Source organism: Macaca mulatta, chromosome 8, assembly GCF_049350105.2.
Source record: "Macaca mulatta isolate MMU2019108-1 chromosome 8, T2T-MMU8v2.0, whole genome shotgun sequence".
NCBI lineage: Eukaryota > Metazoa > Chordata > Mammalia > Primates > Cercopithecidae > Macaca > Macaca mulatta.
The window spans coordinates 108,627,836-108,655,180 of NC_133413.1; the positions used below are offsets into that span (position 1 = coordinate 108,627,836).

Consider the following 27,345-nt stretch of genomic DNA (forward strand, 5'->3'; position numbering starts at 1 on the left):
TAGGTAAATGGGTATTCCCTTTTTAAATATGTAACATTAAGACATATGTGTGCTTTTTATTTAAACTCTCTTCCCCTAAAATAATAATTTTTTATTAAAAGCTTAATGGTACAGAAGACTGTTCAATAACTGTTTAAATGTTTAGGGTCTGTTTAAATGATTTCAATAACTGTTTAAATGATTTTGTTCACTTTTGTTCCTCTCTGTTTTTTTTACCCTTCATTATCACTTCTTAAAGACAAATGTAACCCAAAGCTAAGACAATCAATTAATTTTACCTTACTCAAATGTGATTACAGACATGATATTCTTATCTGATTCAGCTGGGGAGAAAAAGAACATTTGGTTGACAGGTTAGAAACTCAAATGCCTATAAGGGCCTTTAAGGTAATCCTCTGAAGACAAAAAAAATAAAATAAAATAAGGAGGGTGGGCCATAGTAATAAGAGGGATGGGCTCTGGTGAATGAGGGGGGTGGGTGTGGTGATGGGGTGTAGTCTGTAATGTTGAAGGGGTGGGCTCTGGTGATGAGGGGGCTGGGCGTGGTGATGGGATGTAGTCTGTAATGATGGGGGGTGGGCTCTGGTGATGAGGGGGTGGGCGTGGTGATGGGATGTAGTCTGTAATGATGCGGGGGTGGGCTCTAGTGATGAGGGAGTGGGCATAGTGATGGGGGTAGGCTGTAATGATGAGGGGGTGGGCTCTGGTGATGAGGGGGGTGGGCATGGTGATGGAGTGTAGTCTGTAATGACGAGGGGGTGGGCTCTGGTGATGAGTGGGATGGGTGTGGTGATGGGGTGTAGTCTATAATGATGCGGGGGTGGGCTCTAGTGATGAGGGAGTGGGCATAGTAATGGGGATAGGCTGTAATGATGAGGGGTGGGCTGTGGTGATGAGAGGGTGGGCTGTAGTGATGGGGGGTGCTGGCCATGGTGGTGAGGGGCTGTGGGGCCATGGTGAACTATTCAAGATCAGTGAAAGGTGGCACTCCTGAATCAGCCTTAGCCAACTGCAAATCCAGCACTACCAAATCTGATTCTTTAGCCAAAAATTCAGCTTTTTTGTGTGTGTTATTGTCTAATTTTTACCCATAGGAAATTAATTAGTATTCTTTAAAAGCATTGTTTGAGCCAGTCAAAACGTGGGCCAACTCTGGTCTACAGGCAAGTTTATGAATTCTGATCTAGCCTACAAATAAAAATTCCATCCATTTTCATTTCCTGGACATTCAATTTATTGTGTCACCTCTGTGATATAAGGAGAAACCATGTGTATATTTATAATATAGGAAAGTAGAAGATAAAACAGTAAGGAAAACTCTCTTTTACCAAAAAAAAAAAAAAAAAACCATGACATGAAAATAACATATTTACATAATGATGATACAAACAGAGCCTCACATGTAAATATCTGACTTGTGGTTTCTGACCACTTATAATGGCAACTTTATTGTACTGCTAAAAAGCAAACCACAAAAACACTTTCATGTCAGTCACAATCAGGCTTCAAACACGTGGACACATTGAGCGTGCTTACAGGCTGAGTCAACTCTAACCATATTGAGGCACTGCTATGTAATTATCATTCCCCATTAGTTGTAGAATTTTAGGAAAAGAGGTATGTCAATTACAATGTATTCCATGGAATTAAGGTTTGAATATCTGAGGATATGACAGTTTGAAAAATGTCATCTTACAGAGAGAAAAGTTCTACCATTCATGTTGGCAGGAAGAGAAGTGTCAAGTAATTCATGTTGATTAAAAAATTGCTATTGTCATTTACGGAAGATAATGAAGAAGGAACTGTCATTCAGAGACAATTTGCATAATTTCAAACGAGGGAACTTACCTGGATTAAGAACAATAATCCTTTCTTTTCTACGTTTTTCTTGGCATGCATTAATGATTAAAGTTGAAAAGACTCCAAAAAAGTAAAAATACTACCACCGACTAGATTAATTCTGTATTACAAATTTAATTGTGTATTACTTCACCATTAGCAGCCTCTCTAGAAATACTTTGTGGCATGCTCAAAAAATAAGGATGAGTGGAAAAGATGTTTCAAATAAAGCGTTTAGGCTTCAGGAATGCTTTCTGCTGAGAGTGTATGAACGGACATAAAATTAAAACTTCAGAGTTTCACACATTTTATGTAGGCCGGTTTTTGGACAAACATGCAAAAGCAGATAACTCAGCAAGCCACTAAGAAAAGCGATATTTTCTGCATATCTTGAATATTAAAATCAATGTCCATGTGAAGTGACACTATCACAGGCATCCTGTGAGGTTTTAGAGTTCCGGTGACCTCATCCAGGCTGGCACTAAGCACATTGCTCTAAGGGACAAAGAGAATTCGCAGCATCTAGGTTTGGGTAACGCCATGGGTCACTTGCTCATTGGTCTGTTTATGTTTCCTTTCATTTGTTTCTAATAAAAATCTTGGAGACCAAAGTTTCTGCTTGACATGATTTCTTTGGAATTCCAAAAGGCCTCACCAGGGCTTCCTGGCTCTGCTATGACCGTCGTCTAATGGATTACAGATACATTTCAGTTTAGGGCTTCATAACAGCACCACAGAAACACACAAAACAACATGTATTCCACATCATGAATTTTGATTTGAGCAAAACCCAGCATATTGGGGAAAATTAGAGATGGAAAAGACTTATCAGACTCACGCTCTCCTCATTTTCTTAGTGCAGTTAGCTCTCCAGCCTTAATACAAATTAGTAACAGAGCGACTACTTCTCTTAGGAACTTATTCTAGGGCCACAGAGATCTTGCTGCTAGCTGCTATTATCTTTCCATACAAAATTTCAAGTGCTTAATTTAATATAATTTATCCCAAAGTCAATCTATTTATTACTCATTTCCATTCAGCTGGGCAATGATTGAGGTAATGAGTTTATGTGTCTCATACCTGGCATAGTGGATGCTCATTCAATATTAGTTTCTTACCTTTATTACTTTGTCTAAAGTATTGCCTGAATTTAACTTGGAAAAAGCTGATATGTTCTTGCATTCTTTTCTGGTTACTTTTAATCAATATACTCAGAGGCATAGAACTGAAAAATGTCACCGGTGCTTCCATCATGTTTTATTTCTCCCTCCCTCTCTCCTTGCCCCTGCAACGATCTCCCTCCATATCCCACTTCCTTGCTGCTCCATAGACAAGTTAATTTTATACTGAGAGAAGTCTGCCATGAAGCTATGTAATTCCATGTGGCTTCAATTCTTTCGACTGTTGATAACTTCATTGTTTTTAATCATCTTTAAATGTTTAGGCATAGCATAGATCACAGTCATGGGGATAAACAGAAAAAGGAAAACATTAAATGTAAGCCCACGCTTTGGAGATGCACAAATAATTGAACTCAATTCCCAAAGGACAGGCGTATAGCCCTACGAGTGTTCACAAGCATGAATATTCATGAGTCTCTTGCAATGAACTGTTTAACCACCATGCTTCATTAGAAATTGAAATCTTTTAAGCAAGCATTTATCTCTTCCAACACCCTAGAACGGAATATTCTATCCTTGTTTTATCAAAATTCAAATTCAAACCAATTCTGCAGGCTGCATTGTGTGATTTCCTCGTGCCATGCTCTTCCAGGAAGGGCAAATGTCAAGCAACAAGACACGTAGTCAGTCACCAGTCCCCTGGGTCTCAGTTAAATGGTGAGGAAGGACATGAAACAGGTCATTGTGAGCATGCTGAGAGGTGCCAAAGGGGAAGCATAGGGCAGGGTCGCTGTGTGTGGTTGGACAGGCTGTGTAAGTTTTGGAATGCAGAAAGTCTCCACATCTGAGGTGGCACCATCCGCGTCTCACACCTTGTTGATTTGTGTATTTCTCAACACAATTCTCTGACAGATGTTGCCAGAGTGTCCTGCTCTAACAAAATTAATGTATTACAATCATTTGCAGACAGACAGAAATAAAGTATTTTGAGAAAGGGCTCTCTTTTTCTAATTCACAAAACGGCACCACACAGATGAGAGGAAGGCCTGCATAGAGTGTGAAGGGAGCAGAGAATAAGCCTGTTTAATTACCTTAGTCTAAAAGCCAGGGAAGGCCTCCTGAGGAAGGGTTTACCTGAGACACGAAGGATTAGCAGTAGTTTGAAATTTTATTACAAACTCCACAGAATAGCTAACCTATGTCTTTGTACTGGATATCTAGTATAATAATAGTTTCCCAGAAAACATATCCTCAAATCACAGTTGATCTGAAAGGAATCTGCCATTCAGCCTCTCTATGTAGTTAATGAACAAGAGAACACAAGCTCTTTGAAACCAGAGCACGAAGATGGAAAACTGCATACACATCTAGCTTTCTAAGCATTTCCTCTGACAAACTCCCGTATTTGTTTTCAAAATGTATTTCGTCTTGGTAGGTTATTTGGAAATTCTTCTATTTTCCACTGTGTTTTGGTAGGGAATATGCGAGGGGGTTGAAGGTAATTGCTACTTAATTAGATGAAAAATGAGCAGTGAGGATCCTACTTTTCTGCTCTCCATAAATTTAACCACTGCGTGGATAATAACAATAAAAAGCCTTTCTTGAACTGATTTCTCCATTTTAGAGAATTTAACCATCAGCCATCTTTGGAGGCATGAAAGTATGCTCCATTATAAAGAATAAGGTATTTTATTTTTCTACACACTAATAATCACAAATCATAGTGATGATAGCCAGTGTTGTCATTATGTCAAATACTATCTACCCAACACTGTCCTTAGATGTTTGAGTTTACTCAGTTCTTCCCCACAACGACCTCTAATACAGAAACTACTTCACTCCCATTTTACAGGCTAGGGATCTGAGGCATAAACTGGTTTTAATAATTTGCCCAAGGTCACAGAGCTTGCCAATGGCAGAACTGAGATTTGAACCGTGGCAGTGTGGTCCTAGAGCTCTTGACCTTTCTGCTGCCCTGGTTTATTAGGGCGAGTATTGAACCTAGCCTCTAGGTGAAATTGAAAATCATTAATTAAGCTTTCTGAATTACACAAATCCACATCTAGAATTAACCACACTGCTAGTATAACTCGCGTTTTAGTCAGAATAGATTTTGGACCTATTATTCATTGAGAAAGACTTCCAGTGAGAAAAATAAAGTAAAATTAAAAGATGACACAAGTATACGAAGGTTCTGACTCTCTCAAAAAGCTGGACCCAGGCCTGGGCATCCCTGTGCACTGAGATCATTCCCCATTTTGCCGTCTTCACGGTGAGGCATGGACGGGTTATTTAGGCTGAGTCTCTAGCACGATGTGACTGCCTGTGAGCTTTGCCTTAAGAATTCCCTAAAGGGTTTTCTGCAGAACTGCCTTGAGATACAATCAAGGGAATCTCAGATGCGCTCAGTATGTTTTGGAGACCTGGCGTACTGCATCTGCCTCTCACGATTCACAGTGTGCATGGGCCTGTCTTAAGGCCCCAAGAAGCTCTACACTAATGAAACCTCTGTCACCTTTAAAACCCCAAGTTGCAGAATACTGTTTGATTATGGAATTCTTTGTTTCTTAGAACACCTATGAATCTACCTGTAAAACTAATGTTGGACAAATGCTGCCTGAAGCTGAGCATGTCAGTGAGGAACAGCAGGACACACAGAGAGAGGGGAAAAAAATCACAGAAGAAAGATGTTTCAAGGCAGGAAAACATGGGTAGAGGGCAAGTTGAAATGCCCATATTGCTAACTGTGGTGCTTCTTACAAATGAGTCCTATATGTGACTAGCATATATGTCAGACATATATATGTCAATCATATGACATGCATACTTTAATTGAATACATATTCAATCAGTATAGTATCTATTAATATAGAACTATATTTAATATATATTAAATATATAACAAAATAAAATTTAATCTTATTAAATATAATCAATATATTAAATATATATTAAATATAATCAATATAATTATATTAAGTATAATAATACAATTATATTAAATATGTTAAATACAATAATAAAATTGTATTTATTAAACATAAATATATTAAATATTATATATTTAATTTATATTTAATATTTAATTGAATATATTATACTCAAAGTATACAAATACATATTATACTCAAAGTATACAAAAGGAGCAGGAATTTTGATTATGTGAGACAAAATAGCAGGTCTGGCATATTACCAATCATCAGTGTAGTAAAACTAGTCCACGTGTTTACCTGCACTGTCTCTCCCTACTTCTGGAAAGGAAAAATGGAGCAGAATGTGTTGGTGTGAACCAGACTGTCTAAGGAGAGGGAGGAAGATAAAAGACTTAAGGGACTTAACACACTTGGATTTAAGGGCTAAAACTATTGTAAGTGTTCTGGATTTTAATAGTTTCTCTTTCTGTCTCCTTCTCTTAGAAAAGCAACAAAAGACAGAAGAAAAATCAGAAAAGAATCTGCAATTTCCCATGCAACACTGCAACAGGTCTTATTTTTTATTCAAATTCAATGGGAGATTTGATTTCTTAAAGCTCCCAAGAAATGATACCAAAAAAAAGTTTTAACATAGAAAAGTGTGGATTTTCTGCTTCATCTTTAGACACAGACATAAGACACATCTGGTTTATACTTTCCCTTTTCCTTCAAATTCTCTAGAGTTTCTAGGATCTTTATAAAGAATCTCAGGGTAGCAGGGGTTTGTTCTAGGGAAAATCCTCCATCACCAGCAGTCCCTCACCCACCCACAAAGCTTTACAATGACTTAAATCCAGCTCAGGACTGCTGTGGGAATACTATTTATGAACATACATTACTGTGTGCAAAGATTGTAAAGTAGGAAATGAGTTGTGTTTGAGGCTGTAAGTTCACGTCTTTGAATCATTTCAGATGGACAGAGAGGGAGGTAACTAAAAATGTTCTGAAGCTGAAACATTAATTGGGGCTAACAGCACACAAAGAAAAATAATCTATAGCATGAAGAAAAAGCCCATCTGTCAAGGCAGTGGGCTCCGAGTTTGAAGGTGGGTGGACCGGCTCGCAGGGGACTTGGGAGAATAGGACACTCTTTCTGAGTGGAAGTTTGGAAAGCTTCAGCTTTCAGTTTTTAATGAGAGCTTGGATCAAGTCTTGCCAAGATAGGCAGACTCACAGGCAGCTTCACTGAAGGTCTAGGAAGGGTACGACTGCTGACTCTGAAGTCCTGAAAACTGCCCCATTCTCACTTCAGGCCCCATGAGGTCTGGTTATATCTCATTTCTGTGAAATCTCTGATCTTTACAACAATATTTCCCCTTGTCTGAACCACCTGGGGTAGCACCCTTTTTCTTATACCCCACTCCTGCAAAAGACTTCCCAGGACCAGGAGACGTGAGATAAATGGAGAATTTCAATACCATATGGTGCACTCACCACCTGCCTTCCCCAGTTATCTATCTAATATGCCCGGACACATTTTTCTCTGGCTATTTCATGGAAACAGCATAAAGTAAGGAACAAAACTAAAGATCAGCATGACAAACACAGTCATTATTGGAGAATAAAACAATATTTTCAAGACAGCAAGAGTGTGGAGGGATCCCAAGTTCACCATATAACTAGATCTTTTATCTGTTATTTCTTAGATTTTGAAAACATAAAATGTCTAAAATGTCTATGTACATGTTATGTGGTTTACTAAATAGAAAGTGAGGTTTACCCAATTTGCTTATTCTATTGGAATGTTAAAAACAGTAAATGTTTACATAAATTGTGTGCCTCTTCAGAGTAGTAACAGGATGGCTCTTTTAAGTAGGCTATTTCTAGAAAGCAAAGTAAGTGTTTTTTTGCTAAATATTCTGTTATACCTCATCCAAGTATTTTAAATAAAATATTTTAAATGATTGAGATAAATGACTTACAAAATAAAATAAAATTATCTTTGAATCTGCATTGTTTCAGTTTAAATGATGTTTTCTTTAAGAATATCATATAGTTGTTTAGGAGGAACATTTAAATTGGGATATGTAAACATGTGATATGCTTGATCTAGTTGTTAACAGATAATGACTATCAAGTTGTTTCTATTTCAATGAAGTTTCTAAATTCACGCAAATTTAGAAACATCCTGTTTCCATAGCAACAGATAAAGAGTAAAACCAAAAAGATTTTATTGATTTTAACAGGGCTTAGAGAATTTGTTCTCCTTTTTAGCAGTGATTTTTGCTCTTTTTTTTTTAAAGTCTTTCACAACATCTCATTTTCTGTTTTCTAAATGTATTTAGTAAATTACATAAAATTTCAAAGTAGATATTTGTGACATTACTGTAAAATTACACATTCTTATAGTAATGTAGAATAACCAATATTTAATTCTTAATGTCAAACAGATACTAAACTATGAAGTCAAGACCAGACATCAAAGACTCTAACCACAGGTATTATCAGTTTAACATATGAATAAAACATGGCATTACAAATGCTTTTAGGTAACTCATTAATGATTACAAGCATAGTATAACATTTTCTGTCACTGTTAATTTATTAAGACTCAGGCATCAGGCTTTCACAGATAAGTGTTAGAGTCACAAACTGCAAGTTTCTATAGTTAATGTGACAGCGTGACAATGGATCGCTGAAATTAGCAGAATAATTGTTCCATGTTAATGTGCTAAGAAACCAGGCAATAGACTTTCTTTTTTGGTGCATTTGTTGTTTCAGTTGTGTGTTTTTCTCCAATTTTTCTGCTCATTAAGTTTCTGTTTGTCAAAACACACAACAGCTTACCTGTAACAGACACACAGCCTAATGGAGCGATCAGAGTAATGGGAGCAAATCCATAGGCTGCGAAGTTCCCCGTCTCTCCCACGGCCATCAGCAGGACACCACTCCACCACAGCACACTCTTGAAGTATGGCCTTGGGTGCTCCTGTTGTGCCAGCTGAAGGTGAGAATATTTCTGAAAGTAAATCAGAAGATAAATAAGAAAACATTCTGAGCTATGAAGGGAATGCCACTTTTTTTCTTTTGTATTCCTTTAATTCTTTTTATAAGAACACTAATTTATTTTTGTATTTTTTAAAGAACAAATACATTTTTGGGGAATTATTGAAAATTATACTAGGTCATTTTCTAGCAAAGATTTGTATAAACAAATATAGTGGTCACCCCTCGATCCACGGATTCATTTTCTGTGGTTTCAGTTACCCATGGTCAGAAAATATTAGATGGAAAATTCCAGAAATAAACATTTCATACATTTTAAATTGCATTCTCTTCTGAGTAGCAGGATGAAATCTCTTGCTGTCCCGCCTGGTATGTGAATCCTCCCTTTGTCCAATGTATCCAGGCTACAGATGCTCCCCGTCCCTTAGTCATTCAGTGGGCCTCTCGGTTATCAGATCAGCTGTTGCAATAGCACAGTGCTTGTGTTCAGGTAACCCTTATCTTACTTACTTGTTCTATTTTATTATTAGTTATTGTTATTAATCTTTTACTGTGCCTAAGTTATAAATTAAATGTGATCATAGGTATGTATGTATAGGAAAAACATAGTATATACTGAATAGGGTTCAGTATTAGCTCTAGTTTCAGACATCCACTGGGAGTCTTGCAATTTATCCCCTGAGGTTAAGAGGGAATTACCATATAACATTCTGGGAGATATTTTGATGTTCAGGTTTATTTTGATTCAAATCGTTTTAGAGACTGCAGCAATTTGATTCTAATTCAAACTGATTCATTAAATGATTTAAAATGGTTTATTTAATTCCTGATTTGGTTAAAAATTCATATTTCCTTCAATTTGCATTTAGCAAATCAGCAATTTATTCAGGTTTCTAATTCATGTTCAATTATAGTTCCTATTTTGTATTCTACATTCTTTCCTCAAGACCATTAGTCTATACTGGCATATTTAAGAGCATTTTAAAGAAAGGGGAAAAAACCCTATAATCTGTACTTTTATGAACTGCTTCTAAAAAGTATCCATATCCCACCTGAGGTGAAGGCTATGAAAGAAATCAAAGTACTGCAAATCAAACCAGTGACACCATAGGCCCCTTACCTAGGGTCTACAATACTGTCAGAGCCCACTCCACACCCCCCAAAATTAATTTCTTTTAAAATCAGAAGAAGAAGAAGAAAAATGAATGCACTCCAGCTTGCATTATATTTCTCTTTACACCAATGAGGTCATAAAATATATATATTTTTATAATTTTTATGGAGAAAAGAGCCACAAAGACAAAAGTTTCCAAGGCCCATGAGAGTCATAATGTGTCCCTGGATTAATCTACAGTGCTAGAAAAATAAGCTTTTTTCTTACCTGAATATTTAGAGAAATGCTGATCACCAAGTTTCCTAAAATGGCCAGCAAAACTCCAAAAAGGTGAATCTGTAAAAGAAAATGTTTTCCTTAAATAATACTTGTAAGATATTTACTGGAAGAAAAAAGACAAATTTAGGTATTCATTCATTTGTTCAGTAATTCAGCTTTAGCTTAGCACCCATTTGCTAGGGTAGGTTTGATAAAAATTACACATTCTTATAGTAATGTAGAATAACCAATTAATACCATAAATACCTATTAATATGATTTAATTAGAATTAGTTTTTCACTTTTTTCAGACACTATTTTTAAGAAATCACTTGGTCCTCTATGAATTCTCTAGATATTTGCCTGCCTCATTTACTAATATAAATAAAATATTTATTTGGCTTTTTCCTATCAAGATGCTGCTTCTTATGTATCCTTTCTTTTTATTTTCTTTTCTCTAATAGGTTTTGGAGGACTGTGATATGAAAGAAAGATAATCGGACTACAAGGTAAAGGATAAATCTGAGACACAGATTTGCTCATTTCTAACTGGGTAACCTTTTGAGCAAGTTATTTCACTTCTCTGGCCTAAGTAAAAATGGGATATTAGATAAGATGTTTCCAGAAATCCCTTTACTTCTAAGGCTCTATGATCTCCACTGGAGATGGGCTAAATTTTCCTACTACTCCCCTGGTCAAAAACCTACAATGATTCTCTACAGTCTACTATATCAAACAATAAACTATTATACCAGCTCACCACAATTAGTCCTCACCCAGCCCTCTGTCCATAACTTACTTTTAATGTGCTTCCTCTATCTCAGGTATGTGGCACGTGCTATCCTCCAGCCAGATGTGACACTTTCTCATGTCACTGCTCTCCTAGGTCGTGCAGGTGCGCCTCTCACTCACTCCAACCAAACCTCGCCCTCTTGGCCTGCAGAGGTCCATCTCCTTGAGACCTCCTCAGACCACCTCGGCCCACCTTGACTTTCTCAGATTCTAAATGGTAAGCCTCCCTTATTTATTCTTTAATATTATCATGTTTGCTCAAATTCTCTGAGGGAAAAGAACCAAGTCTTATGCTTCTTTCTATTGGGTCTTCTGCATCATCTACTGCAATATAAAATTGAAGATTTAACAAACACTTGCTTGAAAAAGTATATAATCATCTAACACAAGAACTATAGAAGTTAAAAGGTAAGTTCTTACACATTGCCCAAGATGTTTATCATGGATAGCTCATGTATTATTTAATGATTTCAAAAGATGCATTTGTTGCTCCCATCTAGGTCCAAAAGTATAATATCTTCTATTAGTATAAATTAGCAATGATACAAAGGATCATCTCCCTCTTATTCTACAGTACGTAACTTCTAGCTAGCTTCAAATTCCAAGAAGTTATTTGAATTTCAAATGAGCATTGCAACCACAAAGAACCCTTTTCAGAATGCAAAATGTCTTTGAAGTTTTAGAGCTTTATTATATGTGATTTTTGTAGCAATAAGACACCAAATTCCAGCCTGACTCAAGTATAGCATGAAATGTAGTATTTAGAAATGAAATTTAGTATTTTTTAAATGAAGTAAAAAGTTGAAAACTCATTATATAGTTGATATATAATATCCATGGTCTTTAATCAGTTAAGAATTTTCTTTTCCTAAGAGAGGCAATTGGTAATAATTTTGATTACGATCCCTCATGGGGAAACAATTGAGGTACAATACAATGTACTATTTCCATGCTTCCCATTTACATCTAATGTACTTGGCATTGATCAGGAAAATGAAGACTGAGAAAAAACTTTGGCCATGAATGGATATTTATTAACATCTCCCATAATTATAAAAGTACATTGTTGAATAGAAATAACTCACTTTAAAATTCTTTAAGTCATTCACTAAACAGTTTAAATGGATTCAGGCTGGGTATTTAAAAATTGGTGGCAGGATTTGGCAATAATTTCTTGGATATGACACTAAAGCATAGGCATTGAAAAAAATAGATAAATTGTGTTTCACCAAGATTAAAAACTGTGTTTTTTTTTGTTTTTTTTTTTTTTTTTTTTGAGACAGAATCTTGCTCTGTTACCCAGGCTGGAGTGCAGTGGCATGACCTCGGCTCACTGCAATCTCTGCCTCCTAGGTTCAAGCGATTCTCGTGCCTCAGCCTCCCAAGTGGCTGGAACCACAGGCGTATGCCACCACACCCAGCTAATTTTTGTATTTTTAGTAGAAATGGTGTTTCGCCATGTTGGTCAGGCTGGTCTTGAATTCCTGACTTCAAGTGATCTGCCTGCCTCAGCTCCCAAAGTGCTGGGATTACAGGCATGAGCCACCATGCCTGGCTGAGATTAAAATTTTTTTGCATCAACATGCACTATCAACAGAGTGAAAGGCAACCCATGGAATGAGAGAAAATATTTGTAAATCATATATCTGGATTGAGATTCAGAATATTTAAAGAATGCCTACAATTCAACAACAAAAAATAAACATCCTGATTAAAAAATGGGCAAAACATCCTGATTAAAAAATGGAGAAAATAGCTGTTTCTCCAAGAAGACACACAAATGGCCAATAAACACATGAAAAGATGCTCAGTATCACTAATCATTAGAAAAATGCAAATCAAAACCACAATGAGTCACTACTTCACATCCATTAGGATGGCTATAATTAAAAAAAAAAAAAAAGAAAAGAAGTGTTAGCAAAGATGGGGAGAAATTGGAACACTTGTGCATTGCTGGTGGGAATGTAAAATGGTGCAGCCACTGTGGAAAATGGCATGGAGATTCCTCAAAAAATTAAACACTGGATTACTATATGGTCTAGCAATTCCACTTTTGGGTACATATCCAAAAGAACTCAAAACAGGGATTTGAACAGATATTTGTACACTTACATTCAATAATAGCAGCATTATTCATAATAGCCAAAAGGTGGAAGAAACCTGTGTCCCTCAGTGGATGAATGCATAAACAACATAGAGTATATACATATGATGGAATATTATTCAGCCTTAAAAAGGAAGGAAATTTCAATATACACTACAACATGGATGAACCTTAAAAACCGAAAATAAAATTCTAAGTCCCTCAACTGACTGATGGACCCTCACCTAGGCCAAAGGCATTCCAAAGTTAACCTGAAAAACTAATTTAGGCCATGATGGGAAGTAGGGGTTGGGACATACCTCATTATACCCTCCTTCCTTTAGAATTAGGGCACAACTGACCAGCATTAACATTAAAACAAAGATCTGAAGACTGACAAAACAGACTTTTTATAGCAATAAGACACCAAATTCCAGCCTGACTCTAGTATAGCATCGCATGACAGATAGCAGGCCCTGAAAGGAATCAAACTATTTTACCCCCATTTCTTTCTTTCTTTTTCTTTCTTTCTTTCTTTCTTTCTTTCTTTCTTTCTTTCTTTCTTTCTTTCTTTCTTTCTTTCTTTCTTTCTTTCTTCCTCTTTCTTTCTTTCTTTCCTTCCTTCCTTCCTTCCTTCCTTCCTTCCTTCCTTCCTTCCTTCCTTCCTTCCTTCCCTCCCTCCCTCCCTCCCTCCCTCCCTCCCTCCCTCCCTCCCTCCTTTCTTTCTTTCTTTCTTTCTTTCTTTCTTTCTTTCTTTCTTTCTTTCTTTCTTTCTTTCTTTCTTTCTTTCTTTCTTTCTTTCTTTCTTTCTTTTCTTTCTTTTTTAGATGGAGTCTTGCTCTGTCACCAGGCTGGAATACTGTGGCATGATCTCAGCGGCTAATTTTCGTATTTTTAGTAGAGACAGGGTTTCACCATGTTGGCCAGGATGGTCTCAATCTCTTGACCTCATGATCCTCCCACCTCAGCCTACCTAAGTGCTGGGATTACAGGTGTGAGCTACCACACCTGGCCTATTTCTTTTACATATTTTGAAATGGCCCTGCAAAGCTGTCTCTTATGGGGAAAATCTACATTCTGTAGAGAATCTCCATCCTTTTCCAGGTCTTTTCCCTGATCCAGGAGAGAATTTACTAAGACTCAGGTACCTTTTTAGGTCTGATGAGAGCTCTGAAGCCTGCTACCCAGAGGCTTCATCTGCATAATAGAACCTTGGTCTCCACAACCCAGATATTCCTTTTTTATTGATTCTATGTCTTTAGATAATAACTCTTTCAACCAATTGCCAATCAGAAAAGCTTGAATTTGCCCACGACCTGGAAGCCCCTACTTCCAGTTGTTCCCCCTTTCCAGATGGAAGCAATGCCCATCTTATGTGTATGGATTGATGTCTTATATCTCCCTAAAATGTATAAAACCAAGCTGTGGCCTGACCACCTTGGGCACATGTTCTTATAATCTCCTGGAGCTGTGCCATAGGCCATTGGTCACTCATATTTGGCTCAGAATAAATGTCTTCAAATATTTTACAGAGTTTGATGACTTTTATCTACAACCTTGAGGCCATTATGCTAAGTGAAATCAGCCAGTCACAAAAGAACAAATGTTGTGTGATTCTACTTACATGAGGGAAATTCATGAAGATAGAAAGTAGAATGGTGGTTGCCAGAGTGAGGGGAGGGAAAAATGGGGAATTTGTGTTTAATGGATATAAAGTTGGGATAGATGAAAAAATTCTGGAGGTGGATACGATGACAGCTGCACATCAATGACAATGTGCTTAGTGCCACAGAAGTGTACACTTACAAATAGCTAAAATGGTAAAATTTTATATTACTTGTATTTTATAACAATACAAAATTGGTGGTGAAGTACGTCAGAGTGTGCTTTAACTTGGAGAAGTAAGGAAAAACTCACCTGCTACAGAATAGCTCCCTGGCCCAGGGTCAACAGTGTTAAAGCAAACTAAATATGGCCTGAGAAGGACTCTGTACTTCTACATTTGAGTCCTTGTGGGTGAACTGCAACCCAACTTAGTGGGTAGACAAGACTGAAACCCGAACTTAGGAGCATGTGCCTGTAACAATAGCTGAGTCCTGGCCAATGCCATAAGCCATACTTCAACCAGTCATACACTTCTGAGTGTTCAAACTGTGTTCAAATAAGGTAAATGACAACCTGTAACCAATTCAGCTGTTTCTGTATCTCACTTCTGATTTCTATATGCCACTTCCGTTTTTTTGTCTATAAATTTGTTCTGACCACGAGGCATCCCTGGAGATTCTCTGAATCTGCTGTGATTCTGGGGGCTGCCTGATTCAATCATTCGTTACTAAATTAAGCTCCTTTAAATTCAATTCAGCCGAAGTTTTTCTTTTAATAGTCTGGGTATTAAAAAAAATGGTGGCAGGATTTGGCAGTCATTTCTTGGCTATGACACCAAATGCACAGGCAACAAAATAAAAAAATACATAATTCTTCATCAAGACAGCATTATGCTGCCATTCCTTTAAATATTCTTATCACAGGTTTATTTTTGCCCAAAGCAGATATTCCTGGAAAGGTATACATGATTACATTATTAATATCTTAATATGAATGTATCAGACAAGTTATTTGGAAGTAATCGGAGTATGGCAGATTGCAAAAATGGACACGCTTGCTTACTCCTCCCTGTATCCGTGCCCTTGGCTAGGTAGTCTTGTACCTCCTCCTGTTAGGAAGAACAGTCTATTTCCCTATCCCCTTGAATTCAGGCTACAAATTCAGTGAAAGTGTGCTAGTTCCAAGACTAGGCCTCAAAAAGTATGACATGCTTCTGGTTATGAAATATTTTGAGAACAAGCCCAGGCTAGCCTGCTGGGTGATGACAGATGGGGACACACACAACCCTGCTGCGCTCGTGTCTACGGCCCTAATCAATAGTCAATCAATGTTCAACCCCAGTAGGGGGCCCTCCCTAGAGCAGCCAGCCCCCAGCTGACATACCAGCTGGCGCAGAGGCATGAGTGAACCCAGGTGGACTCAGCCAAGTCTGACCCACATCAATGAACCCCCAGCTGACCAATTGATTCCAAAGCACTCATTGATGTTTGTAATTTTAAGCCACTAAACTTTAGGATGATTTATTACACAACAAGAAATAATATACTAAGGTAGACTAAGAAGATGAGAGAGTGGAGTGTGGGTATTGTGGATCACTTACAGTGAGAAGAAGGGGACACAAAAAAAGTGAGACATTTTGCTGAGGGTTACTATGGCATAGAGGCAGCAAGCTATTTTAAAAGTCAGACCAAAAGGCACTGTTCCAAAAGTCAGGACACCTGTCCCTGCCAGGTATTCACTATAAGTGACCCCTGCAAAGCCATTATCTTCTTTGACTCTCAGTTTTCTCAATTGTAAGGTGAAAACAATACCATAAGGAGTTTGGAGACCTAAATGAATGAGGTCCGCTTATGAAAGTATGACACAACACGCTAGTAATCCAAAGTGATGGGCTAAGGCGATACTAAGAGGTAATAAGAAAGCTTTATTTTCTTTATCTGTATCTAAAATGACCAAGCAATCACATAAATGGTTCCTTAAAAAAAAAAAAAAAAAAAACTGCCAACCTATTGCTTGGCAGACATAGTAAATGAAGGTTTTGCTGTTTCTCTATTCCCCATTTTTTTTTTTTGCCTCAGGGTGTGTGCACCAACTTTATGATATGTTATTGCAACATTCATTTTGTTTTCAATAATGTCTTCCAAATCTAATGAATATAGAAAATATTTATAAGATATAGGTGATAGTTTGGTTTTCTTAATAGAGGGATGGTAAAACTACCAATTACAATTTTTTTTTAATGCTGTAGAACCAGAGATAAAAATATGTAGCATTTTATTTATTTTTCTCAGAAAACGACTTGACTCACAGATGTAGGTACAACTAGAGGGGATATTCTATTTTCCTTTTTTGTTTTTTGAAACAGGGTCTCACTTTGTTGTCCAAGCTGGGGTTCAGTGGTATGATGATGGCTCACTGCAGCTTTGACCTGCCGGGTTCAAGCAATCCTTCCACCTCATCTTCCCAAGTAGCTGGGACTACAGGCATGCCACCACACCCACCTAATTTTTCTATTTTTGTAGAGACGGGGGTCTCATTATGTTTCCCAGGCTGGTCTCAAACACCTGGGCTCCAGCGATCTTCCTGCCTCAGCCTCCTTAGGATTATAGGCATGAGCCACTGCACCTGGTCAATATATATTTTTCTAATTGGTAATGCCAATCATACTATTTTATTATTTTAACTTTTTTTTTTTTTTTTTGAGACAGAGTCTCGCTCTGTCGCCCAGGCTGGAGTGCAGTGGCCGCATCTCAGCTCACTGCAAGCTCCGCCTCCCGGGTCTACGCCATTGCCATTCTCCTGCCTCAGCCTCCCGAGTAGCTGGGACTACAGGCGCCCGCCACCTCACCCGGCTAGTTTTTTGTATTTTTTAGTAGAGACGGGGTTTCACCGTATTAGCCAGGCTGGTCTCAATCTCCTGACCTTGTGATCCGCCCGTCTCGGCCTCCCAAAGTGCTGGGATTACAGGCTTGAGCCACCACGCCCGGCCCTTATTTTAACTTTTTAAGCCATCATTATTAGTTTAAAAAAGCTCACATTATAATATTTCCTTTCTTACCACTTCCCCATAAGTTATGGGTTATTATAAAATTTACTCATATTTCAAAATGGCCTGAATATAAAACTTACTTTACAGTTCCTGAAGTTAGAATTAACTTTGAAGTTTGTTCCCCACCCCCTGGAATCTACATGAGGCAAAATTTAGAGATTTAAAATTAACCATATACACATTCCCCACAATTAAATAATAGTTGTCAAAATCATGTGGGAGTTCAACTTCACATCCTAAGAAATCACAAAAAGAAGATTGTCCTTTCTTCAGTCCAAGTTTAGTTCTGAATATTATACAATAATTAACAGAGGTAGGAACAACCATAAACTGTACCTGAGAGAATCACATGTTTTTAAATTACAGAGCAGAAACAAGTGGGCAAAGAGATAATTGAATATACATAATTTCTTTTCATAAAGAATGTTGAAGGTAGATATCACCCTAGTTGAGTCTTTCCTAGTCTTTCTCATCTATCAAAGAATACCCTATACTATTTCTCCTTGAATACTTATGATGCATTTTTTTTTGTAATATGTGTGTGTCTTTACTAACACAATAAAAACAATGTCTGGTGGCAGGTCCAATAATTACCACGAGTTCAAAGTAGGGATAAGGCCAGGTGCAGTGGCTCATGCCTGTAATCCCAGCACTTTGGGAGGCTGAGGTGGGCAGATCACTTGAGGTCAGGGGTTCGAGACAAGCTTGGCCAACATGGTGAAACCCATCTCTACTAAATATATAAAAATTAGCTGGGTATGGTGGTGCATGTCTTTAATCCCACCTACTTGGGAGGCTGAGGCAGGAGAATTGCTTGAACCTGGGAGATGGAGGTTGCAGTGAGCCGAAATCGCACCACTGCACTCTAGCCTGGGCAACAGAGCAAGACTGTCTCAAAAAACAAAAAACAAAACACACACACACACACACACAAACCCCATAAAATAAAGTAGGAATGAGCAAAATTATACAGGCATACCTCAGAGATATTGCAGGTTTGGTTCCAGACCACCACAATAAAGTGAATCACACAAACTCTTTGGTTTCCCAGTGCATACAAAAGTTGTGTTTACACTATACTGTAGTTCAAGTATAGTGTAACCTATACTTAATAAACATACTGCAATAGCATTATGTCTAAAAAAGTTAGACATTCTTTAATTAAAAAATACTTTATTACCAAAAACGCTAATTATCATCTGAACCTACAGCGAGCCATTTCTACAATATTTCCAGCATCTTCACAAGAAGAAGATTCCATCTTAAGAAACCACGTTCTTTGCTCATTGGTAAAAAGCAACTCCTCCTGCATTAAAGTTTGATCATGAGATGGCAGCAATTCAATGACATCTTTAGGGTCTACTTCTAGTTCTCCTGCTATTTCCACCACATCTGCAGTTATTTCCTCCACTAAGTCTTGAACCCTTCAAAGTTAACCACGAGGGTTGGAATTAACTTCTTCCAAATTCCTGTGAAGGTGGATATTTTGACTTCCTCCCACAAATTACGAATGTTCTTAATGGCATATGGAATGGTGAATCTTTTCCAGACAGTTTTTAATTTACTTTGGCTAGATCCATCAGAGGAATCACTATTTATGGCAGCTATAGTCTTGCAAAATGTATTTTTAAAGTAATATGACTTGAAAGTCAAAACTACTCATTGATCCATAGGCTGCAGAATGGATGTTGTGATAGTGGGCATGAAAACAACATTCATCTCCTTGTACATCTCCATAAGAGTTCTTGAGTGACCAGATGCATTGTCAATGAGCAGTAATATTTTCAGATGCGTCTATTTTTCTGAGCAGTAGGTCTCAATGGTGGGTTTGAAATATTAAGTAAACCATGCCATAAACAGATGTGCTGTCATCCAGGCTTAGTTGTTCCATTTCTGGAGTACAGGCAAAGTAGATTATTGTTAATTTTGGTTATTGTATTTGTGGCTGTTGTTGGTTACTGTAGCTTTATTTATTTATTTTCATTTTTCCTTCTAGATTCAGGTGGTACATGTGCAGATTTGTTTCAAGGGTATGTTTGCAAGATGTTGAGGTTTGGGCTTGTATTGATCCTGTCACCTAGACAGTGAATATCGTACTCAATAGGCAGTTTTTTTATAAGTCTTGCCCCCCTCCCTCCTCCAGAGTCCCCAGTGTCTATTGTTCCCAGCTATATGCCCATGTATACCCAATATTTTAGCTCCCACTTATAAGTGAGAACATGCAATATTTGGTTTTCTGTTTCTGTGTTAATTTGCTTAGGATAATGGCATCCAGCTGCATCCATTCTGCTGCAAAGGACATGATTTCATTCTTTTTAATGGCTGCATAATATTCTATGGTGTATGTACCATATTTTCTTTATCCAGTCCACTGTTGATGGGCACCTAGGTTGATTCCATGTCTTTGCTACTATGAATAGTGCTGCAATGAACATGTGAGTGCATGCGACTTTTTGGTAGAACAATTTATTTTCCTTTGGGTATATACCCAGTAATGGGATTGCTGGGTCAAATGGTAGTTCTAGTTTTAGTTTTTTGAGAAATCTCCAAACTGCTTTCCACAGGGGCTGAACAATTTACATCCCCACTAACCATGTATAAGTGTACATTTTTCTCCACAGTCTCACTAGCATCTGTTGTTTTTTTTACTTTTTAATAATAGCCATTCTGACTGGTATGAGATGGTATCTCATTGTGGTTTTGATTTGCATTTCCCTGATGATTAGTGATGTTCAGCATGTTTTCCATATGTTTGTTAGCCACTTGTATGTCTTCTTTTGAGAAGTATCTGTTATATTCTTTGCCCACTTTTTAATGGTATTATTTGATTTTTGCTTGTTGATTTGTTTAAGTTCCTTACAGATTTTGGATATTAGTTCAAAATCTCTAGACTAATACATCTTTGTCAGATGCTTAGTTTGCAAGTATTTTTTCCTTTCGATAGGTTTTTTTTTTTTTTTTTTTTTTTTTTTTAAATTCTGTTGATAGTCTCTTTGGATGTGCAGAAGCTCTTTAGCTTAATTAGGTCCCACCTGTCAATTTTTGTTTTTGTTGCAATTGCTGTTGAGGACTCAGTCAAAATTGTTTGCCAAGGCCAATTTCCAGAAGGGTATTTCCTAGGTTTTCTTCTGGGTGATTTTTATAGTTTGAGAGGTCTTACACTTAAATATTTAATCCATCTTGAGTTAATTTGTTTATATGGTGAGAGGGAGGGGTGCAGTTTTATTCTTCTGCATTTGGTTAGCCAGTTTTTCCAGAACCATTTATTGAATAGGAAGTCCTTTCTCCATTGCTTTTGTCAACTTGGTCAAAAATCAGTTAGTTGTAGGTATACTGCTTTATTTCTGGACTCTCTATTCTGTTCCATTGGTCTATATGTCTGTTTTTGTACCAGTACCATGCTGTTTTTGCTACGACAGCCTTCTAGTAGAGTTTGAAGTTGGGTAAGATAATGCTTCTAGCTTTGTTCTTTTTGCTTAAGATTGCTTTGGCTATTCAGGCTCTTTTGGTACCATATAAATTTTAGAACAGTTTTTTCTAATTCTGTGAAAAATGACATTGTAATTTGATAGGAATAGTATAGCATCTATAGATTGCTTTGGCCAGTATAGACATTTCAACAATGTTGATTCTTCCAATCCATGAACATGGAATATTTTTCCATTTATTTGGGTCATCTCTGATTTCTTTCAGCAGTATAGTTCTTGTAGAGATCTTTCATCTCCTTAGTTAGATGTATTCCTAGGTACTTTATTTTTGTGCGTGGTTATTGTAAATGAGATTGTGTTCCTGATTTGGCTCTTAGCTTGAACATTGTTGGTGTACAGAAATGCTATGATTTTTTTAAAATTTTGTATCCGGAAACTCTACTGAAGTCATTTATCAGGTCTAGGAGCCTTTTGGCAGAGTCATTAGGGTTTTCTAGGTATAAAATCATATCGTCAGTGAAGAGAGATAATTTAACTTCCTTTTCTCCTATTTGGATGCCTTTTATTTCTTTCTCTGGCCTGACTGCTCCGGATAGAACTTTTATGTTGAATAGGAGTGGTTAGAGTGGACATTTTGGTCATTTTTGTCTTGTTCCAGTTCTTAAGGAGAATGCTTCCTTAAGAAGTTTTTGCCCATTTAATATGCTATTGGCTGTGGGTTTGTCATAGATGGCACTTACTATTTTGAGGTATTTTCCTTTGATGCCTAGTTTGTTGAGGGTTTTTATCATGAAATGATGTTAAATTTTATCAAAAGTTTATTCTACATCAATTGAGATGATCATGTGTGTTTTGTTTTTAATGCTGCTTATGTGGTGAATCACATTTATTGATTTGAGTATGTTGAACCAAACTTGCTTCCCAGGAATAAAGCCCATTTGATCAGGGTGAATTAATTTTATGATGTTCTGCTGTATTCAGTTTGTAGTATTTGTAATGATTTGTATTCCCTTCCTATAGATGAGGAAACTGAACCTGAGAGGTTTAAGTTACCTTCTAAATTTCCACCATTACTGGTGGATCCCAGGTCTATTTGACTTCAGAGCTTATCTTCCTTCCAGGACCTCATGATTGGTGTTAACTCTTTCTTACTTCTCTCTGGCTAAATGAGGATCATCAAGAGCAGAGGTTTTGTTCTGTTTTCATTCCTCATTTATCTTTGCATCCGCAATAATGGAACTGGATAAGATTGTGCTGCAAAAATTTGCAGTTAAATGTATAATCATAGACTGAGGTGTGGGAAAAGGAAGGGAGATTTATTGAATACCAGTTAACTTGTTTAATTTCATTTGATTAAATGCATAAATATTTTAGACTATTAGAAATGGCCTATTATTTAAAATATTATTACCAGTTAATGTAGTGTATTAAGAAACAGTTTCAATACAATTAATCTGTTTATTCTTAACACCAGTTTAGAAAAAGCATCATAGTGTATGCTTTTTTTTTTTTTTTTTTTTTGAGACAGTCTCGCTGTGTTGTCCAGGTTGGAGTGCAGTGGCGCATTCTCGGCTCACTGCAATCTCTGCCTCCCGGGTTCAAACAATTCTCCTGCCTCAGGCTCCCGAGTAGCTGTGACTACAGACACGTGGCACCACACCTGGCTAATTTTTTGTAACTGTGTGCTATCTTACACAATTCTGCAGAATCAAAAAACCACTTGAAATAGCACATAAACTTATGATGTCTGAAAACCAAGGAAATGCTTATTTTTTCCAGGAATATTTCAATAATGCTCAACATCATTGTGATATTAACTCCCACTACAAAACTCCACAGTGATATTTGGGATAAACAAAGGATTGAAAGTGTCCATAAAAAGGCTATCATTACAGAGGAGAAATGATCCAAGAGAAATAAAACATATGTTCACATAAAAACTTGTACACAAATATCCATAGCACCATTATTCCTAGTGCCCCAAAGTGGAAATGACCGACATTGGCTGATGAATGAATAAACAAATGTGATACATTTCATATAATGGAAGATTATTCAGCTGTAAAAGGGAGTGAAGTACTGATACATGCTACAACCTAGGTGAACTTTGAAAAGTTTATGCTAAGTGGAAGAATTCAGTAACAAAAGATCACAAATTATATGATTCTATTAATATTAAATGTCTAGAATAACAAATCTGTAGAGACAGAAAATAAATCAGGGGTTTTCTTAGGGCTGGGATGAATGAGGGGCTTGGGGATGACAGCTAAAGGGTGAGGGGATTTCTTTTTGAGGTGATAAAATGTTCTAAAATTAATTGTGGTGATAGTTGCATAACTTTGTGATATACTAAAAACCAACAAATTGTACACTTTAAATGAGTGGATTATATGGTATGTGAATTACATTTCAGTAAAGTGTTACTGAAAATAAAATACTTTAAAACACACTATGTGTAGATACAGATATTTGTCCAAAGAAACAAAATACTACAAATGTAGCTATTACTATTTCAGTCTCTTCTCCCTCTCAGACATAAGTAATTTTCTGAGGTTGATATATTTAATAAATGTATTTCTTCCTTAGATTTTTGTTATCTTTATTTTGTTAACTCAGTTTTTCCTTTTTCATCTTGTTCATTTGGACTCTTAACTCATTAGCTTTTTCCCTTTCTTCTTATCTAATAATATATGAAAGTACCACTACACATTTCCCTCTAAGTACACTGTTTCAGCTTCATGTGTAGTTTGGACATACATAGTCATTGTCATTTAGTTCTAAATAGTTTCTTTTTTTTTTTTTTTTTTTTTTTGAGACAGAGTCTGGCTCTGTCACCCAGGCTGGAGTGCAGTGGCATGATCTCAGCTCACTGCAAGCTCCGCCTCCCAGGTTCACGCCATTCTTCTGTCTCAGCCTCCCAAGTAGCTGGGACTACAGGCGCTGCCACCACACCCGGCTAACTTTTTGTATATTTAGTAGAGACGGGGTTTCACCGTGTTAGCCAGGATGGTCTCGATCTCCTGACCTCGTGATCCACCCGTCTCGGCCTCCCAAAGTGCTGGGATTACAGGCTTGAGCCACCGCGCCCGGCCTAGTTCTAAATAGTTTCTAATTATCTCATGATTTTCATCTGAGCCTCAATATTATTCAAAAGTATGTTTTCTGAAAAAAATTCTAAGTGAATGGGGTAGTTGGTTTTCAACCAAATGAAGTAGGTTACCACTTTAATAATTTCTAATTTTATTGAGTTGAGGTCAGAAATGTGCTGCGTGTGAAATCAACATTTGCTTTAGGATCTAATACATGGTATAAATAGAAATTTGTCTTGTGACCAGGTAGCGTGTGGTCAAGGTTTATAAGTGTTCTATGTATGCTTGAAAATAAAGTATTTAGTTGCTAATATTATACATATATATATATATATACACTTTACATATTCTATCTATCTATCTATCTATCTATCTATCTATCTATCTATCTATCCATCCATCCACCCATCCATCCCATCTATCTCCATTAATACATTGCTCAAATCTTCAACAATCTTACTAAATTTTGTACTGCTTTGTCTTTCAGTTGCCAAGTGAGATCTATTAAAAATCTACCACAAATATGGATTTAGACATCTTTTTCCTTTTAAATCTGCTGAATTTTGTATTACATATTTTAAGGCTATACTGTTAGGTATATACAAGTTCAGAATTATTTTATCTTCTCAGTTAATTGTTCCTTTTATCATTATAACTCTTTTAATCTCAATAATGTTTTTAAGTCTATTTTTGTCTGATATTAATATAATCACTTTCTTTTGATATTTCCTCTTCCTCCATCACTTTACTGTCATCATTTCTGTGTCATTACATTTTAGTTGGATCTCTTATATATAGAAAATAACTGGAGTTTTAAACTGAGATTTTCTGTCAAATGGGAAATTTAGTCCACTTATACTTATTGTGATTGTCAACATAGTTTCAGTTATTTCTACTATCTTTGTGTGTGTGTGTGTGTGTGTGTGTGTGTATCTGTAGGTATCTTGCTTTTCCTTTGCATCCTAATTTCTTCTTTCCTATACCCTGTTAGAATTGGTTGAGTGTTCTTTATCCCCTCTCTGCTTTCACTCTTCTGGTTAGGAAGTTATACATCTTATTTCTATTATTTTAGTAAGTATTGCTATTTTCTTAAACCTTTAATTTTGAAATAATTATGGATTCATAGTAGGTTGCAAATAAATATATGGGGGTTCCTATGCATATTTCCCCTAACTGCCCTCCCTAAATGTTTACATCTTACACAACTACAGTAAAATATCAAAACCAAGAAATTGGCATTGGTAAATACCTTATTTAGATTTCACCAATTATATAGGAACCCATTTGTGTGTGTGTGTGTGTAACCACCGCCACAATCACAATATTCATCTGTACCATCAGCATAAGACTCCCTTGTATTACCCCTTTGTAGATATATCCTGTTTCCCTCCCCATTCCTAACCCCTACCAACCTCAATCCAATCCATTCTCCATTTCTATTATTTCAAAAATATTGTTACATACATGGAATCTAGAAGTATGTGTACTTTTGAAATTGCCTTTTTTCACTAAGCAGAATTTCCCTGAGTCTCATCTAAGTTGTTGGGTCATTCATTCTCATTGCTGAGTAGTATTCCATGGTGTGAATATGCCGCAGTTTGTTTAATTATTCACTCATTGAATGACTTTTGAGTAGTTTCCAGTTTGGGGCTATTTTGAATAAAGCTTCTTTGAACATTCGTGTACAAATTCTACATGAAAATAATCTTCATTTTCTGGGATAAATGCCCGAAAGTGTAATTGCTGGTTTGTGTGGTAAGTCCATTTTTAGTTTTGAAAGGAACTGCCAAACTATCTTTCAGAGTTGTACAATTTTACTTTCCCACCAGCAATATATGAGTGATCCAGTTTCTCCACTAATTTATCCACATTCTTGACATAAATTCTAAAAGTTAATTAATATTCCCACCCTCCTGAGCATTATAAAAGCTTCCATTGGTTTTAACTACAATCTTTCTTCTCTCCTATCTCATATGTTGTTGACTAGTGTATCAGTTCTACCTTGTATTTATATCCTCAAACTAGTCATGATTATTATTATTTTTTAACCAGTATTATTTTTTAGAGTAGTTTTAGGTTCACAGCAAAATTGAGAGGAAGGTACAGATTTCCCATTTCCTCCCTGCCTCCATGCATGCACAGCCTTTCCCATTATTAACATCACCCCTCAGGAATCAAGAGTAATATATTTGTTACATTTCATGAGCTTACATTGAAACATCATCACCACCCAAAGTTCATAGTTTACATTAGAGTTCACTGTTAGTTTTTTATCCTCTATGGGTTTTGGTAAATGTACAATGACATGTATCCACCTTTATTATAATGATATACAGAATAGTTTCACTGCCCTAAAAATCCTCTGTGCTCACCTATTTATCCCTTCCTACCCACAGCCCCCAGCAATCACTGATCTTTTTACTGTCTCCATAGTTTTGCCTTTTCTAAAATATCATATAGTTGGAATCATATAGTATATAGCCTTTTCAGATTCACTTTTTTCACTTAGTAGTATGAATTTCAACTTCTTCTATGTCTTTCATGGCTTGATAATATTCCATTATCTGGATGTACCACAGTTTGTTTATCTATTCAGCTACTGAAGAACACCTTAGTTGCTTCCAAATTTTAGTAATTATGAATAAAGCTGCTATAAACATCTATGTGCAGGCTTTTGTGCAGACATAAATTTTCAGTGCCTATGGGTAAATACCAAGGTTGCTGAATTGCCTGGTAAGAGAATGTTTAGTTTTGTAAGAAACTGCTAAACTGTCTTCCAAAGTGGCTATACCATGCATTCCCACTAGCAATGAATAAGAGTTCCTAGTAATTATTATTGCTCCAGACAGCCAATACTTGCCTTACTTATCCATGTTTACCCATTTCTTTCTTTCTTTCTCTCTCTTTCTCTTTCTTTCTTTCTTTCTTTCTTTCTTTCTTTTTCTTTTCTTTTCTTTTCTTTTCTTTTCTTTCTTTCTTTTTTTTTTTTTAAGACAGTCTCACTCTGTTGCCCAGGCTGGAGTGCAGTTGCATGATCTCAGCTCATTGC

The 27,345-nt window shown here is 36.7% G+C and overlaps 1 protein-coding gene across 2 annotated transcripts in view; it reads right to left on the bottom strand.

Moving 5' to 3' along the window:
• The window catches only part of NIPAL2 (NIPA like domain containing 2), a 101,706-nt gene that overhangs the window by 57,269 nt on the left and 17,092 nt on the right, over positions 1-27,345 (bottom strand). For both annotated transcript variants that reach the window (XR_013397358.1, XM_001094434.5), the window contains exons 2-3: positions 10,260-10,328; positions 8,720-8,891 (exon numbers count right to left, since the gene is read on the bottom strand). Coding sequence is in view for 1 of the 2 variants with exons in the window: in XM_001094434.5 (XP_001094434.1) it covers positions 8,720-8,891; positions 10,260-10,328 (241 nt within the window). In the remaining variant the exon portion in view is untranslated. The remainder of the gene's footprint in view (positions 1-8,719; positions 8,892-10,259; positions 10,329-27,345) is intronic.